Source organism: Bactrocera dorsalis, chromosome 1 (assembly GCF_023373825.1).
Source record: "Bactrocera dorsalis isolate Fly_Bdor chromosome 1, ASM2337382v1, whole genome shotgun sequence".
NCBI classification, from domain to species: Eukaryota; Metazoa; Arthropoda; class Insecta; order Diptera; family Tephritidae; genus Bactrocera; species Bactrocera dorsalis.
Window position 1 is genome coordinate 20,244,871 of NC_064303.1, and position 13,960 is coordinate 20,258,830.

Here is a 13,960-nt window from a genome sequence, read left to right on the forward strand (position 1 = left end):
ACGATGCTCAATTGCGTCACCTCAAAAGTTATTTGAGCATCAAAAATATTTCTTGAATTATTGAATTATATGCTAACATATAGAAATTTATTTTTCCACATTGAGTATACATACATACATGTATGTACATTAATTTTTGAGCAGCCTAGTTTGCTTCCAGATATTTACCAGAACATTAATATTTAAGTAACAAATAAAGTGTTCCGAAAGTTGTGAATGCAATTGAAAGTGTTACGTCACATAGTCCACACTACACAATTCTTGCCCGTTGCAACAAACATAATATACTATACTATACAACAAACACAGTAGCTGAGTGAAGGTGACAAACTTTGCATAGCCAAAAGGCGCATAACTCCGCCTGAAAGCCGGCTTTGATTACTTACTGCTTCTCTGAGCGCAAGCAAACAGTGGTGTCAATAAAATTTGCCGATGCTGGTAGATTTGTATGTTGATGCGTTGTTTTTATTGTATATAAACGAACTGGCGGCGTGTGCCGTGGGCAAAAAATGGACACAACGAGCTAAATTAAATAATTTTTTTGATTTGTTTCAAGAATAATATTTAGTACGTATTCGAAAAGTAAGGTGCTTCGATTCTCAGCGATTCTACAAACTTTTACCGCTAAGTGTTAGAAGTCTGGTACTCTTAGCAGATCAAAATACTCCACAGAAATCAGATTATCCTTTCTTGATCGGATATCTTCTGATCTTGAATTTGCGGTATTTTTACAAGGGCTGCTATATATATTTCTGGCCTAGGCAACACTAAGTGTTGCCAGCTGCAATCTGACATTTCCATTGGAAAGTTTGACATTTTTCAGCATAACATCACTCAGAACGTTTTGTCATTTAATCGTGAATTGTTTTATTTACAGGGAATTAAAAAATTTATCTCGGCTAAAAAATGGAATTAACTCGTGAACATTTTCGTGCGATCATTTTTCAAAACTTTCGACGTGGATTATCACGATAAGAGTGCATCGATGAACTAAAATCTTTGTATGGCTATGAAGCACCATCCTATAGCACTGTGAAAAACTGTTACAACGAATTCAATCGTGGCCGACGCTCGCTCAAAGACGAATTTCGTGAAGGTCGTCTAAAAACAGCCGTTGTGCCAGAAAACATCGATGCCGTACGTGAACTGATAATGCAAGACCGTCATGTAACATACTTTCAGATAGAGGCATGCCTATGCATTTCTCCCACCAGCATACATTCGATATTGCATGAACACCTGGCCGTAAAAAAGGTTTGTTCTCATTGGATCCCGCACAATTTGATAATCGCTCAAAAAAAGGCTCGTGTGGATTGGTGTAAAGAAATGCTGAAAAAATACGATCGCGGTGCTTCAAAAGACGTTTATAAGATCGTCACAGGTGACGAATCATGGATCTATGCGTATGAGCCCGAAACAAAACAGCAATCGACCGTGTAGGTCTTCCAAGACGAGCCAAATCCAACGAAAGTTGTTCGTGGAAGAAGCACTTCGAAGCAAATGGTCGCCTGTTTCTTCGGCAAAACTGGTCATGTGGCAACTGTTCCGCTTGAGCAACGTAGAACGGTCAATTCTGCGTGGTACACCACCATTTGTTTGCCTGAAGTCTTCGGAGAAATTCGAAAAACGGACAAGAGAAGAAGAATCATTGTGCACCATGACAATGCGAGCTCTCACACATCGGCTCAAACCAGCGCCTTTTTGACCGGCCAAAACGTCGAATTGATGGGTCATCCGCCGTACAGCCCTGACTTGGCACCCAATGACTTCTTTTTATTCCCACACATCAAGAAAATAATGCGTGGTCACGATTTTCGTCGCCAGAAGATGCTGTTGAAGCATTCAAAAACGATGTTTTGGAGGTGTCTCAATCGGAGTGGAAAAAGTGCTTCGAAAATTGGTTTGAGCGCATGCAAAAGTGTATAAATCTTGATGGAGAATATTTTGAAAAATAATAACACCATTTTCGTTGATAAATATTCATATTTTCATTATTAGGCCAGAAATATATATAGCAGCCCTCGTATAACTTATAAACTCAGGGAATAATTAAGACTTAGTGGGTTTAATAAATGGGGGAAAAAATTGGCGGTACCACAAAGAAGAATCGTATATTCCATTTCGTTCTTTATGAGCCAATTAACAAATATCCTAAAGAATGTCAAAATTTTAAAATGAGAACACAGAAATTTGAAATATTACACAATTGCCTTAGAAATAGTGTTAAAAACACGGAAATGCTACTTACAGCCAGGTTGTATTCCTTTTGCGCGTATCGTACGATAAGGCTGCCGTGCACCGGGATCAAATTTTCCATACATTGTTCTATCCATTTTAGCTTGATTTTAAAGTCATACACACATAGCAGTTATATAAATATTTTCAATCAGTTTTTGTGTTGTCAAATTTTTAAAAGTTTCGTTGTTTGCTTAGGAAAGCACACCGTTACAAATCACTGAGCAATCTAAACCAAAATTACACTTTCACATAAATCACCAAAAAGAAATTATTTTCAAGAATGTTATTAAGTTCTCTGCAAAGCGTGGGTTACAGGTCAACCACAGCCAACGGCATAAATCACTTGATAAGCACACAAGCAAACCACCGACTCCTCGGCGTCGTAAATAACCAACAAAAATTACAAGCGCGATCGATTTTTTGAACAATTGGACGTTGGCAGCCGGTTGATCAAAGACATCTGACATCTGGTGCGAGTATTTGCGTCACCTTCACTACACTTCGATCACACGAGATTTCGGTGGTTGGTGCTTTTGGATATAGCTACATACATATATATATTTATTTGTATGTATGTATGTATATAGACAAATTTATTGGTGAGAATTTCGAAAAAATAGAGAAATTCATACGATTTGATTTTCAGTAAATAAATGAAAACATTTTAATCAACCAACCGAATCAGCTGTCGATGATATACGTACATACATACATATATACGCACGCATATGAATTATGTATACAGTCAACGCAAGTGGGAGCGGTGGACCGCTTGAGAACGTGTACATATGTATGTATGTAGGTATGTTCGTTCCGCCACCGACATACACTCAGCCAGGCAAGCTGCCAAACAACTTGGAACAATATGCAGTTAGAATAGCAAACGCAATCTCATGAATCTAAATCTGATGCGACAACGTTGGAAGCAACGGGCAGTTGGCCAAGCACACGGCGCTGCTGCCGGCGCTAACGGAGAGCGCAGCGACAGCGACAGCAATAACAACCCACAAATGCTTTGTCTTCGCTTTAATTTATACGTTTTTAATATATTTTTAATTTTATTTTTTATACTGTCACACAATCACACGTACATACATACATACGTATGTGCATAGATTACAGTTGTTCTTAACTAAATGAAAATAAAATTTTGTCTGATTGAATTTCTAATGTGCTGTGCTGATCCCGCTGCCTAGCGTTCGCCACTCTTTAGCCCACGCAAATCAAGGTTTTTGTTGTCATCGGACGTTTTGTTGGCGCGCGGCGGCCGGTAGTTGGGTAATCTCGCGAACAAGTGAACGACGACGCGGTGACTCAATATTTTGCGGCTCAACTTCGCCCGGTTCACGACAATAACACCCGGACACCTACATACATATGTACAAGTATGTATGTACATACTTATTTACCTGAATTTTTTCGCTTTTTGACACAAAATAAATATACAAATGTTTATCCATGTAGTTTAACGTCTGTTCAGCTTTTAAGATATTCGTTCAGAGAGATCATACACACATTCGTATATACAAATGTATGTGGATTTATCGGTCATAATTTTTTTAGTGATATTTTACCCGGTGTTAATTAAGTGACTGCACATACATACATATACATATGTATATATAGGATACCTCTTCAACGAGCTTTTAACAATATAGCAAATTATTTTTATATAAAATATATATACATATGTAAGAATTTATACCTTGAAGGTAAGCTCCTTTATTTAACTTTGTATTATTTTTATTTTTTCAGCGAAATTTCTAACTTTAATTTGCATATTTTAACAAATAGCGAATCATTAATCTAGCTAAACATTAATAAATATTCAAGAAGTTTGGAATTAATTTCAAAACAAAGTGTTCTCGATGAAATCAATAAGAGATCACAAATACAGTAGAGGCAAATTTGATAAGCATCGAAAGAAATAAAAAGGCGCATAATTTGTTAGGCATAAAAATCCACACTACACATAAAAATCTCAAAAAGAAGAATTTGCCTTTGTGAATAAGTTTTTGCTATATAGATAAGATAATATGTTATATAGATAAATATAAATATATAATATATAATATGTGTTTGTGCAGAAGTCACGCTCGGAAAACAAGAAATTAATAAAAAGATTTTTTCTGAATTTTGATTGGGCAGTTTATATGGCAAGTACACTCGTGGCCACGCAAACCTTACCACTGAAAATTTTCAAGTATTGTATTTGATTACACTTGATAGCGGTACTTTTTTGCGGCATAGAATTTTTTTATTTAGAAATAAGTTCATGACATGACAAATCGGCCGCTTTTGTATAAGCACAGAGAAGCTAATTTGTGTTTTACTCATTAAATGGAATAAATTAAAAACTATAATTATAATTAGATAATATAATTTAGCTTACCTATGCTTACTAAAAACAAAAAAAAATTGAAGAAAATCCCGAACGAATGAAAAAGTCCGAAAAAAATTAAGAAAGTAAAAAAGGTTTGCGGTAAGGTTTGCATGGCCACGGGTACATAAGTAAGTATACGAGGTTTGACAATTAAGTAATGAGACTGATTTTATTGCCGCGCTTGTGGTAAACCTGTGACGCTGAAATTCCCTTTCTCTGTTTTCGGCACTCCTCCCTCTCCATTGATATATGTACCATCGCTCTAACTTGTTTAGTTCGCCTGCTGCGTCAAGTTGAGTAGACGTGTGTTTGTAGTGCTCGTCACGAAAATGGAAAAACGAAATTAAGAGCAACGCGTCGCGATAAAATTTTGCGCCAGATTGGGCGAAACAGCTTCGGAAACGTACGCTAAAATTGTAAAAATGTATGGTGATAGTGCTCCAAGTCGTGCCCAGACTCACAATGGTTGTCTCCGCGCGCCCCCGCCCGAAAAAGCTCGCATGAGCAAGTCGAAGGTGAAAACGATGATTATTGCTTTTTTTGATAGCCGTGGAACCGTCCAGAAAGAATTCGTTCCACCGGGGAAAACTGTGAATCAAGTCTACTATTGCCAAGTACTCGAAAGATTGCGAAGACGAGTCAACAGCGTGCGCCCAGACATCGCTCGTAGCTGGATCCTTCAACACGACAACGCGCCGTGCCGCACCGCCCTCAGCGTGTCCCAGTATTTGGCCTCTAAAGGGATCGCCGTGTTGCAACAGCCCCCTTATTCGATCGACATGTCACCCTGTGACTTTTTTTGTTTCCCAAAACAAAATCGGTGGTCAAAGGAACCCATTTTGAGTCGATTACGGACATCCAGGCGGCCGTGACGAGGGTACTCGCGGACATCCCAGTCGAAGCGTTCCCCAGAAATGTTACGAAGCATGGAAAACGCGCTGGAATCGCTGTACAGCTGCCCAAGGGGACTACTTTGAAGGGGATGGCAGAGTTGTAGAATAATTTTCAAATATACGGTTTTTATGGAATCAGTCTCATTACTTAATTGTCATACCTCGTATAATACGAGTATAGTGTTCTGATCTAAACAATATGGTCGAAGTTTGTAGCCCTGCCTCAGACAAAAAGCTGTGCTAAACTTCGTAAAGATATCTTATCAAAAAGAAAAATTTTCTATACAAAACTTTACATCGCTTTCTCAATTTCTATGTCAGTTTTATGCTATAAGGGTCCGACATTTTGTTAAATACAAGTAGAAAAGTTTTTCAATACAAGAGCTTGATATTTCACAGTCGATTTGTATAGCAACTTTACGCTTTAGTGAACCGATATCGGCAGTTCCAACACAGCAGCTTCTTGAATATAAAAGCACGTTTACAAAATTTCAAATCAATATCTCTAAAACTGAGGGACTACTTCGAGTATATACGAATGGATTGACACACTTGACTTAATCGACTTATATCGGCACGTTGAACTTTTATATATTATATACATATGTATATATACTTTATGGGGTTTCTAACGTTTCCTTCTGGGTGTTCGAACTTCATGACAAACTCAATATACTTTGTTCTGGGTATAAAAACAAATAAAGTATACGTGCTTAAAGTGAAGAATTGGTTCCGCAAGCGATAAATAGAGAAAAAATGCTTTGGAATTTGAGTTAATAAAATGTAACTGACTAATTCATAGGTTCCAAGTACTAAAATTAAGGGGGTATTTTACTCTAGAATTTTGAGAAATTCGATTTTTTTTAATTTATTTAAAGTTTAGACCCTTAAGAACATATCCCCCCAGGATCTTTAAAAATTAAAATTATTTTAAGAGCTACAGTTACTTTAGTGACGCAGTACCTAGCCCGGTAGGTAGGTAGACTCACTTTTTTAAACGCGTTTTTCTCGAAACTACTTCTTTCCACACGGTACCGGCATTATCTCAAGTTCTATACAACCGATTTACTAGAAATTTTGTGTAAACCTTCTTTATATAATCCTTTTTCTTTATAAAATCCTTAATCCTTTGTTTTTAATATTTTAAAAAAATTCAGGAATTTCTTAAAAAAACGTAAAAAATGATTTTTATTTTCAGACAGTCGCCATTTTTTCAAAAAAAAAATTTTTCGTGTTCCCTGAGGTAGGAACTATAACAGCATCCTTACTGATTAAGAATTTCTTTTGATTTTTTTTCAAACCACCAGGATAGTCAGGATCAATGTCATCAGGATGAGCCTTTTTACACCTGTCTCTCCCCCCCTCTAATTATTTTAATTTTTAATATTTTTTTGTAAAATTTTTTTTCTGTATTCTTAAGATATCAATAAAAACACCATAAAAATATAAAATAAAATAAAACTCAAAAAACTGCCCAAAATTTGATTTCTAGAGTAGAATACCCCCTTAATATGGATGAAAAAATGTTACTCATACGCCACATAGTACATTATGTATAGATGCCTGTAACCAAGCAAATATAATATGTACAAATATCGAATTACAAAACACGCCTATAACAAAATTAATATTGATACAAATTTGATAAGAAATTATGAAGAAAAATGTGGTGATATCTTTTATCCAAACAGTACTGATAGAGTAAAATGTTAAACCGCCATATTAAATGCTACCATTTTGTATTAAATAAAAAAAGCATTTTCGCCAACAATTTTTACAGTGAAAAGTGTAACTTGGCACATCAATGTAAACATTGTGTGAGAGCTGTTATTAATGTGTTCTTAGCCCTCTGCAACATCCGCCTACACAATATTTCTTCAAGAATTTCCCCAAGATGTGTATTTTTATATGTGAATACGCAGATCATTGCCATTTTACAGAGGATCGAAAACGAATGAATTGTTCGACGTCATATATTCAAGTGGATTTTACAAACATACATACTTATGTATGTATGTATATGAATATACAAGTGTACAAGTAAGCAAATATAGGAAGTAGACAAGAAACTATTAGAAAGTGAACTCGCATTAAGCGAATATAAAATTGTTTACAAATCAGCCAAATGAAAATATTTTTCGACTTCATCAACATTGACTGCGTGCGTTCATCTCTAAATATTGTTTACTCTATAAACATACTATACAGTACATTCATATGTACATATGTATGTCTGTAATGATGAATGAAAAGCAAAAACATAGTATTAAATTACGTAATTAGCTTGAAGAAAATTAAGTTAACTTTAAATTTGATAGCAATAAAGTCTCCATATCACCACCATGGCACCATGGATAAGCCAGCCGACGGAAGATCTGTGACGACGAATACCGATCAAATCATGGAAAACAGATCGGCATGTGGCATCTAGTGACATCGCCCAGAAGATGAGGCTTACCAAACCATTTTAAACCATCTGCAAAAGGCTGGATACACAAAAAAGCTTGATGATTGGGTGCCGCACCATTTGACGCAAAGAAACCTTTTGAACCGAATCAACGCCTGCGATATGACGCTGAAACGGAACGAACACGACCCATTTTTGAAGCGGATTATGACTGGGTATGAAAAATGGATCACACACTACAATATCAAGCGAAAACGGCCGTGGTCGAAGACCGGTGAATCCTCCCAAACAGTAGCCAAGCCGGGATTGACGGCCAGGAAGGTTTTGCTGTGTGTTGGGTGGGATTGGAAGGGAATCATCCACTATGAACTGCTCCCATATGGCCAGACGCTTAATTCTACCATCCACTGTAAACAACTGGACCGCTTGAAGCAGGCGATCGAGCAAAAGCTTCCAGAATTGGCCAACAAGAAGGGTGTAGTGTTCCACCAGAACAACGCCAGAACACACACTTCGTTGATGACTCGTCAGAAGCTATGGGAGCTCGGATGGGAGGTTTTATCGCATCCACCATATAGCCCGGACATAACGCCAAGTGATTATCACCTGTTCATGTCCATAGCGAACGCCCTTGTTGGTGTAAAGTTGAACTCAATTGAGGCTTGTGAAAAGTGGCTGTCCGAGTTCTTCGCAAATAAGTAGAGGGCTTCTACGAGCGGGTATTATGAAGTTACCGTCTAGATGGAAACAGGTTATCGAACGAAACGGCGGATATTTTAACTAAATCCGATCACTCTAACACTTTTTATAAACCATTGAATAAAAAGCAAACAAAGCGGAAGGGAGATATTTAACAACCCAATATTAGCGAAATAATTTTTATAGAAATTAACAACCGTTGAAAGGCTTCATATAGTATATAAATAAATACATGATATGTGTTATTAAGTGCAGAATGCTGTTAATAAAGGTTTATAGATAGTTATCAGAAGCTTATTGTTTGGATTAATAATGACACGTTGAAACCAGTTTATTGTCAGAAGTAATAAAACTAATAATAGTAACAGTGAAGCAAAACAATTAAGAAAATTTCGACAAAAAATAAAAATGCCTTATTAAGTAAAATACATAAATATTTGTATTTACATACACACACCCTTACTTTTCTATAAGAAAGTTATAATTTAACAGTTTTAACATTGGATTAAGTTGATTCTTGTTATATTAAATGATTTGAAGACAGCCAAATAACTGAGGTATCGTTATTGAAGACACAATTGACAAATAATCGACAGAGTTGCATTTGTAATACAAATTAAAAACGAAGACTGTAATTTGCCTTTCGCGCTGCCGTCTACAGATTAACGAAAGGTTCGATTGATCATCAGCTGTTATATATGCTTGAGTTCTTCATTTCTTATTCCATTTTTCAATGAATAAAATGCATCAGCTAATTGCTATTTTATCTATGCACAAAACCAAATTTATAGCCTGGACAACAACCAACAGTGTTAAACATAGAAAAATTTAGTTTATGGACAACAATCCACAATTTCAATTCGATTAAGAATTAATGTAGTAAAATAAGATTTTTATTTTGTATGATAAATCGATCTAATTTAGAGCTTTAGTCGAGCAAAGATCGCTTAATTAATGAATTAACTCTTGTACAAAAAGGCCATAAGAAATTGTAAAAACTTTCAACTACACAACCGGTGTCCCTACTTATTGAGCTACCCTCACGTATTCACTTGCAAACGTGTACATACTATATACAAATATCTTTGACATATGTGCATATGTAGTCAAGTGTAATTACTTCACAATTTTTACACTTTCCATTGCTAGAAAATGCAATTGTACGCTTTCCTGACACTTTCAGCCCCTTCGCGCTCTTTCACTTTCGCTGAGAAGTGTCAATCTTTCGTCGACTGCGTATTTTCTGGCAATGCTAGACGGAAATGTAAGTGGTTTGAAACATCTGTATTACGTACACCTATAGTGCACATTGTGTACATACTTAGATATACATATACATACATATATATAACATCAAAGACCTATTTTTATACCCTGAACAGGGTATATTAAGTTTTCCACGAACTTTGGAACAACCGGAAATGTCGATTTACCCATGTCTATCTGTTTGTCCGTCTGTATATATCTGTAAATACCTAAAGTGCTTCGATTTTTGAGGTATACATCTGAAATTTTGCATTCTTCCTTTCCCCCTGGTCGGAATCGCAGATATGGAACCACTATAAAATATAACTGACATACAAAGGCATGATCAAGCTCAATTCACTGTAGGAAAAACTTTGTTATTACCGTTACGAGACCTTGGCATAGATTATTTTATAGCCGCCATACAATATGACCGACTAAGCTCAAGGTCTTTTTTGGTTTTTACCTGACTAGGTGTTTGTACGAAATTTGGCAAAAATTATTGCCGAAGGTAACGTTACAATCTTCGAATAAATTATTAAATTGAACCACTGTGGTTAATACAATAGTTCTGACTCTAGCTGATCGTTCAAAATTAGGATAAAGATTTTTTACTTACATATTATATGTATATCCCTCTTATGCTAAAAGAATGCTTTTGTGAAGGGTATTAAGGTTTCAGCGCAACCGAAGTTAACGTTTTTTCTTGTCATGCAGTTTATTCGATGTATGGACATATTTTTAGCACTCTGTAGCTAAATATAGCAATAGTTGCAACGAATACGCACACATTCGTATAACTTTACTTGTTTATTTATATTGACAAATAACAGAAAATGTATATATCGTATTAAGCGAGAAAATTTGTTGGGAGTGCTTGTGAAAGTGGTATTAAATACTTAAAAGTGGAATTCTTTCTTGGTAGTGTTTAAGGTGGCGTCAAACACAGCAATGAAAAGCGCTTTTCGAACTTATTTTGCTTTCAAAAATTTTATTAACAATTACATATTTTATTGATGGAATTTTGAAACACAGCGTTGGGCACTTTAGAAAACTCTCAACCAAATAAGAAAACTTATACTTTAGTCTACTGTTAATGAGAAACAAGTAAGAAATTGGAGGATGGAGTCATGCGTAGAAGTTCACGCAAGTAAGGAAAGTTCTCCGATTGCCATTCACTTGAAAGTGGCCAGAAACGATTCCCTTTACATATGACTCAAGCAGCTCACGACTTCCGGTCCTAGACCAAGTATCCTCTGGGTAGCCTAAGAACATCCGTTTGAAGGCGAGCTAAAGTGAGAAGGCACAGGGTTGTGCGCTGGGTTTGAGACCCGCCACGTAAATGCCGTAGTCTAATTTCGCTCATTTTCGCAGTGGAAAATAGGAATGTTCAGATAATATTATATACTAAATTTAGTCGAGATCGGCCAAGTAGGGTCTGCCGCCCCACGCACATCGTCCAATTTCCATAGGTGGTAAATTTAATGTTTCTGACGCATTTAGCTACATATCAAATTATCGCATTTTTGGTAGTTTTTACCAGAACCGTTATATTGGGAATGGGCGGGGTTGTCACCTAATTTCTTCAATTTTACAGTGTCTGTAGGATTGCTTAAGGGGTTTGTCCCAAATGACTTCGAATATTGAATCTTACCAAGTTTCATTAAAATAGCTTAAAAATTAATGAAATTCACAATGAAAACTGCTTAAAAACCCGAAGAAGTATGCCTGTCTCTGCAAAGACGATGGAATAGATAGTTCTTTAAAAAAAAAGCTGTTGCAATTGTAGACCTTTTCCATACATTTAATCACTTCTTTTATTTATAATTAATGCGTTTCGCATATTTTCCCTAAGTTCAATGGCCGTCTGAGTTAAGTGTTGTTTGGATTATGTTTTTTAGAAGAGAGGGCCAACGGTTTGAAACAATGTTGCAAACACATATTCCCATAAAAACCCATTAGTGATGTTCTTTAGGGATACAGCCAATGTAAATCTTTTGAATTTTGCATAGAAGTATGTACATACGTAGGGAAATTTTGATTGATTCAAATTTTTTATATTACGAGTTTATTACGAAATTACTAAAAATGTAATTTTTCTGTTTAAATACCTATAATTTGGTTCTCAAATTATACATGCATATATCGCTCATTTGCTGCAAGACCGGCATAAGTCAAAAAAATCGATTCTCCAGAAAACGCGTTTAAAGTTTTCAACTGACTACAACCTTACACCTCTTCTCAAGCGGAGCATATAAGAGGTATTCATATGAATTTTTCACTCAACATGAAGTATGATATAACGAACAATTCTGCAGCATTAACTCAAAAATCACGTTTTTTGATTTATGCCGGTCTTGCAGCAAATGAGGGATATGATATTTTTAAACTAATAATTTTTAAGAGTGTATGATTTATCAGGTCTGGTTTACATTTTACGCCGCTTTACAACGATCTTTTTCAAATTGTGTAAATTAGACTTTGCATTCATAGCCAATTAATTCAATTTAATTCAAGCTTTCAAAATAAATTTGTATAGAAGGTGCGTTCCAAAGTAAACAGGACTTTTAAAAAATAAACGGAAGAAATGGGGTTTTTCGGCAAAATCAATTTATTTTATTCAAAATAGACTCCTTCTGCTTCAACGCAGCTTTTTGCACGGTCCAAAAGCAGGTGGAACGAGTGTTTTAGCTCATTGGCCGCCATGGCCACCAGTACGCCGGTGCAAGCCTTTGAATGGCCTCTACGTCTGCATAACGCTTTCCTTTCATGGGCAAATGCATTTTTCCGATAAGCAAGAAGTCACACATTGCCATATCAGGTGAATACGGGGAGTGGTTAATGGTTAAAATGTGATTTTTGGTCAAATAATCGGTCACAAGCGTCGATCGATGAGACGGCGCATTATCGTGCAACAAACGCCAACTTTCATCTTCGCGATATTCGGGCCGAATACGTCGAATACGGCGCACTAAACGCTTCAAAACTCTAAGGTAGAATATCGCATTAACGTTTTGGTCGGGTGGAACAAATTCTTCGTGGACAATACCCTTGGAATCATAAAAATAAATCAGCATTTTCTTCACTTTTGACTTCTCCATGCGCGATTTTTTGGGTTTCGGCTCATCTGGTGCCTTCCATTCAGCACTCTGGCGTTTCCTTTCGGGATCATATTGGAAACACGACGTTTCGTTACCAGTCACAATATTGTAAAGGAAGTTCTTTTCCTTTTTGACCTCTTTAATGATGCTCTTCGAATGTTGAATTCTGAGCAATTTTTGGTCGTCAGTCAATTTGTGCGGAACAAACCGTGCACACACCTTTCGTAAGCCCAAATGTTCGGTCGAAACGCGATAAATCGATATTTTGGATATGTTTAAGACCATTTCTGTGAATTTCAATGATGATTTCGGCTGATTTTTGATGAATTCACGCACAGTTTCGATGGAATATCCGGTGATCACGGATTTTGATTGGCTCAACATGTTCATTGTCATTTATGTCCTCACGACAACGCTGAAACGACTCGTGCACTCTACTACGGGGTAGTCACTCAGTCGCCATAAACTTCTGAAACGTTTCGGTAAAAGTTTTACTTTCTTTCTTTGTTCGAAGCTCATTTTCGCACCAATAACACAAACATACTGACACTTAAAACGCAATAACTTCACTTCCAATCAATGAAGATGAAATGTCATGAAATTCTCACTGGACAATCGATAAAGATTGCAGATTCAAACGCACCAGTCGACATATAGTTGGCGCCACCAGGGGGTGCTAGATTCAAAAAGTCCTGTTTACTTTGGAATGCTCCTTATATGTATACATATATCTTCTTCTTCTTAATTGGACGTTAGACACCGCTTACGCGATTATAGCCGAGTTTAACACCGCGCGCCAGTCGTTTCTTCTTTTCGGCTACGTGGGCGCCAATTGGATATTCCAAGCGAAGCCAGGTCCTTCTCCACTTTGGTCCTTCCAACGGAGTGGAGGTCTTCCTCTTCCTCTGCTTCCCCCGGCGGGTACTGCGTCGAATACTTTCAGAGACTGGAAGTGTTTTCATCCATCCGGACAACATGACCTAGCCAGCGTAGC

At 36.6% G+C, this 13,960-nt stretch overlaps 1 protein-coding gene across 2 annotated transcripts in view; it reads right to left on the minus strand.

Annotated features, from left to right (window-relative positions):
* The window catches only part of LOC105224055 (leupaxin), a 69,443-nt gene that overhangs the window by 43,852 nt on the left and 11,631 nt on the right, over positions 1–13,960 (minus strand). Inside the window, exon 2 of one of the 2 annotated variants that reach the window (XM_049449385.1) lies at positions 2,249–2,464. The exons of the other annotated variant lie outside the window; for it this stretch is intronic. Coding sequence (XP_049305342.1) covers positions 2,249–2,333 — 85 coding nt within the window. The 5' untranslated portion in view covers positions 2,334–2,464. The remainder of the gene's footprint in view (positions 1–2,248; positions 2,465–13,960) is intronic. 2 annotated transcript variants of the gene reach the window in all.